Genomic DNA, 2,414 nt, shown 5'->3' on the forward strand with positions numbered 1-2,414 from the left:
GGGCGGGGGTGGGGTGGAGGTACCGGGCCTTCTCCCCCCGGCTGATGGGGTAGTAGCCCTCGCTGCGGGCGCTGCCCGTCCGGTGCTGCCGACCTTCGGGCCACCGCCCACCACCATGGCCACCACCACCACCACCATGGCCACCACCATGGCCACCACGATGGTCACGGCCACCGCCCGGCCCCGGGCTCAGCCCACGCGTCAGTGGCACCGTCAAGGACAACCAGCTCCATGGACACAATGACCATCCCCATGGACCCAAAGAACATCAACCCAACCATGGTGGACCCAAAGACCATCTCCATCTTCTCAAAGACCATCTCCATCTTCTCAATGACCATCAACCCAACGGTGATGACCCCAAAGACCATCTCCATGGCCCCAAGACCCATCTCCATGGCCCCATTGACCATCCCCATGGACCCAATGACCATCAACCCAACCATGATGGCCTCAAGACCCATCTCCATCTCCTCAAGGACCATCAACCCAACGGTGATGGCCCCAAAGACCATCTTCATGGACCCAAGACCCATCTCCATGGCCCCAAGACCCATCTCCATGGCCCCATTGACCATCCCCATGGACCCAATGACCATGAACCCAACCATGATGGCCCCAAAGACCATCTTCATGGACCCAAAGACCATCCCCATGACCCCATTGACCATCGCCATCAACCCAATGACCATCAACCCAACGATGATGGCCCTAAAGACCATCTCCATGGACCTAATGACCATCCCCATGGACCCAATGACCATCAACCCAACCATGATGGCTCCAAAACCCATCTCCATCTTCTCAAAGACCCCTCTCCATCTCCTCAAAGAGCATCAACCCAACCATGATGGCCCCAAAGACCCATCTCTATGTCCCCAATGACCAACAACCCAACGATGATGGCACCAAGACCCATCTTCATCTTCTCAAAGACCATCAACCCAACGATGGTGGACCCAAGACCCATCTCCTCAAAGACCATCAACCCAACGATGAAGACCATCTCCATGGACCTAATGACCATCCCTGTAGCCCCAATGACCAACAACCCAATGATGGTGGACCCAAGACCCATCTCCATCTTCTCAATGACCAACAACCCAATGATGGTGGACCCAAGACCCATCTCCATCTCCTCAAGACCCATCTTCAAGTCCCTAATGACCATCCCCATGGACCCAATGACCATCAACCCAACCATGATGGCCTCAAGACCCATCTCCATCTCCTCAAGACCCATCTTCAAGTCCCTAATGACCATCCCCATGGACCCAATGACCATCAACCCAACCATGATGGCCTCAAGACCCATCTCCATCTCCTCAAGACCCATCTTCAAGTCCCTAATGACCATCCCCATGGACCCAATGACCATCAACCCAACCATGATGGCTCCAAAACCCATCTCCATCTTCTCAAAGACCCCTCTCCATCTCCTCAAAGAGCATCAACCCAACCATGATGGCCCCAAAGACCCATCTCTATGTCCCCAATGACCAACAACCCAACGATGATGGCACCAAGACCCATCTTCATCTTCTCAAAGACCATCAACCCAACGATGGTGGACCCAAGACCCATCTCCTCAAAGACCATCAACCCAACGATGAAGACCATCTCCATGGACCTAATGACCATCCCTGTAGCCCCAATGACCAACAACCCAATGATGGTGGACCCAAGACCCATCTCCATCTTCTCAATGACCAACAACCCAACGATGATGGCACCAAGACCCATCCCCATGGCCCCAAAGACCATCCCCATGGACCCAATGACCATCAACCCAACCATGATGGCCCTAAAGACCATCTCCATCTCCTCAAGACCCATCTCCATGGACCCAATGACCATCAACCCAACCACGATGGCTCCAATGACCATCAACCCAACGATGGTGGCCCTAAAGACCATCTCCATCTTCTCAATGACCATCAACCCAACGATGATGGACCCAAAGACCATCTCCATGGACCTAATGACCATCCCCATGGACCCAATGACCATCAACCCAATGATGATGACTCCAAAGACCATCTCCATCTCCTCAAAGACCATCAACCCAACAATGAAGACCAACTCCATGGACACAAAGACCAATAACCCAACGGTGATGGACCCAAAGACCATCAACCCAACAATGATGAGTCCAAAGACCATCCCCATGGACCCAAAGACCATCAACCCAACGATGATGGACCCAAAGACCATCCCCATGGACCCAAAGACCATCAACCCAACGATGATGGACCCAAAGACCATCCCCATGGACCCAAAGACCATCAACCCAACGATGATGGACCCAAAGACCATCCCCATGGACCCAATGACCATCAACCCAACCATGATGGCCTCAAGACCCATCTCCATCTCCTCAAGACCCATCTTCAAGACCCTAATGACCATCCCCA

The 2,414-nt window shown here is 53.5% G+C and overlaps 1 protein-coding gene across 1 annotated transcript; it reads right to left on the reverse strand.

The window, feature by feature from the left end:
- Nucleotides 1-6: 6 nt before the first annotated feature.
- LOC106899888 lies at nt 7-2,252 on the reverse strand. Its single transcript, XM_014961827.1, has 2 exons — nt 1,758-2,252; nt 7-550 (listed from the first exon to the last, which is right to left on the reverse strand). Exons 1-2 carry the CDS (start codon nt 2,233-2,235, stop codon nt 165-167), a joined length of 864 nt encoding a protein of 287 aa, XP_014817313.1. The 5' UTR covers nt 2,236-2,252; the 3' UTR covers nt 7-164.
- Nucleotides 2,253-2,414: the final 162 nt, after the last annotated feature.

Source organism: Calidris pugnax, unplaced genomic scaffold (assembly GCF_001431845.1).
Source record: "Calidris pugnax isolate Ruff unplaced genomic scaffold, ASM143184v1 scaffold973, whole genome shotgun sequence".
Classification (NCBI taxonomy): domain Eukaryota; kingdom Metazoa; phylum Chordata; class Aves; order Charadriiformes; family Scolopacidae; genus Calidris; species Calidris pugnax.

Coding starts and splice junctions, on each gene's coding strand:
- LOC106899888 (XM_014961827.1), bottom strand. CDS start 2,235: ATGGTCTTTGGGTCCATGGGGATGGTCTTTGGGTCCATCATCGTTGGG. Junction 551..1,757: donor TGGGTCCATGGGGATGGTCT/TTGGGGCCATGG, acceptor TGGAGATGGGTC/TTGGGGCCATGGAGATGGGT.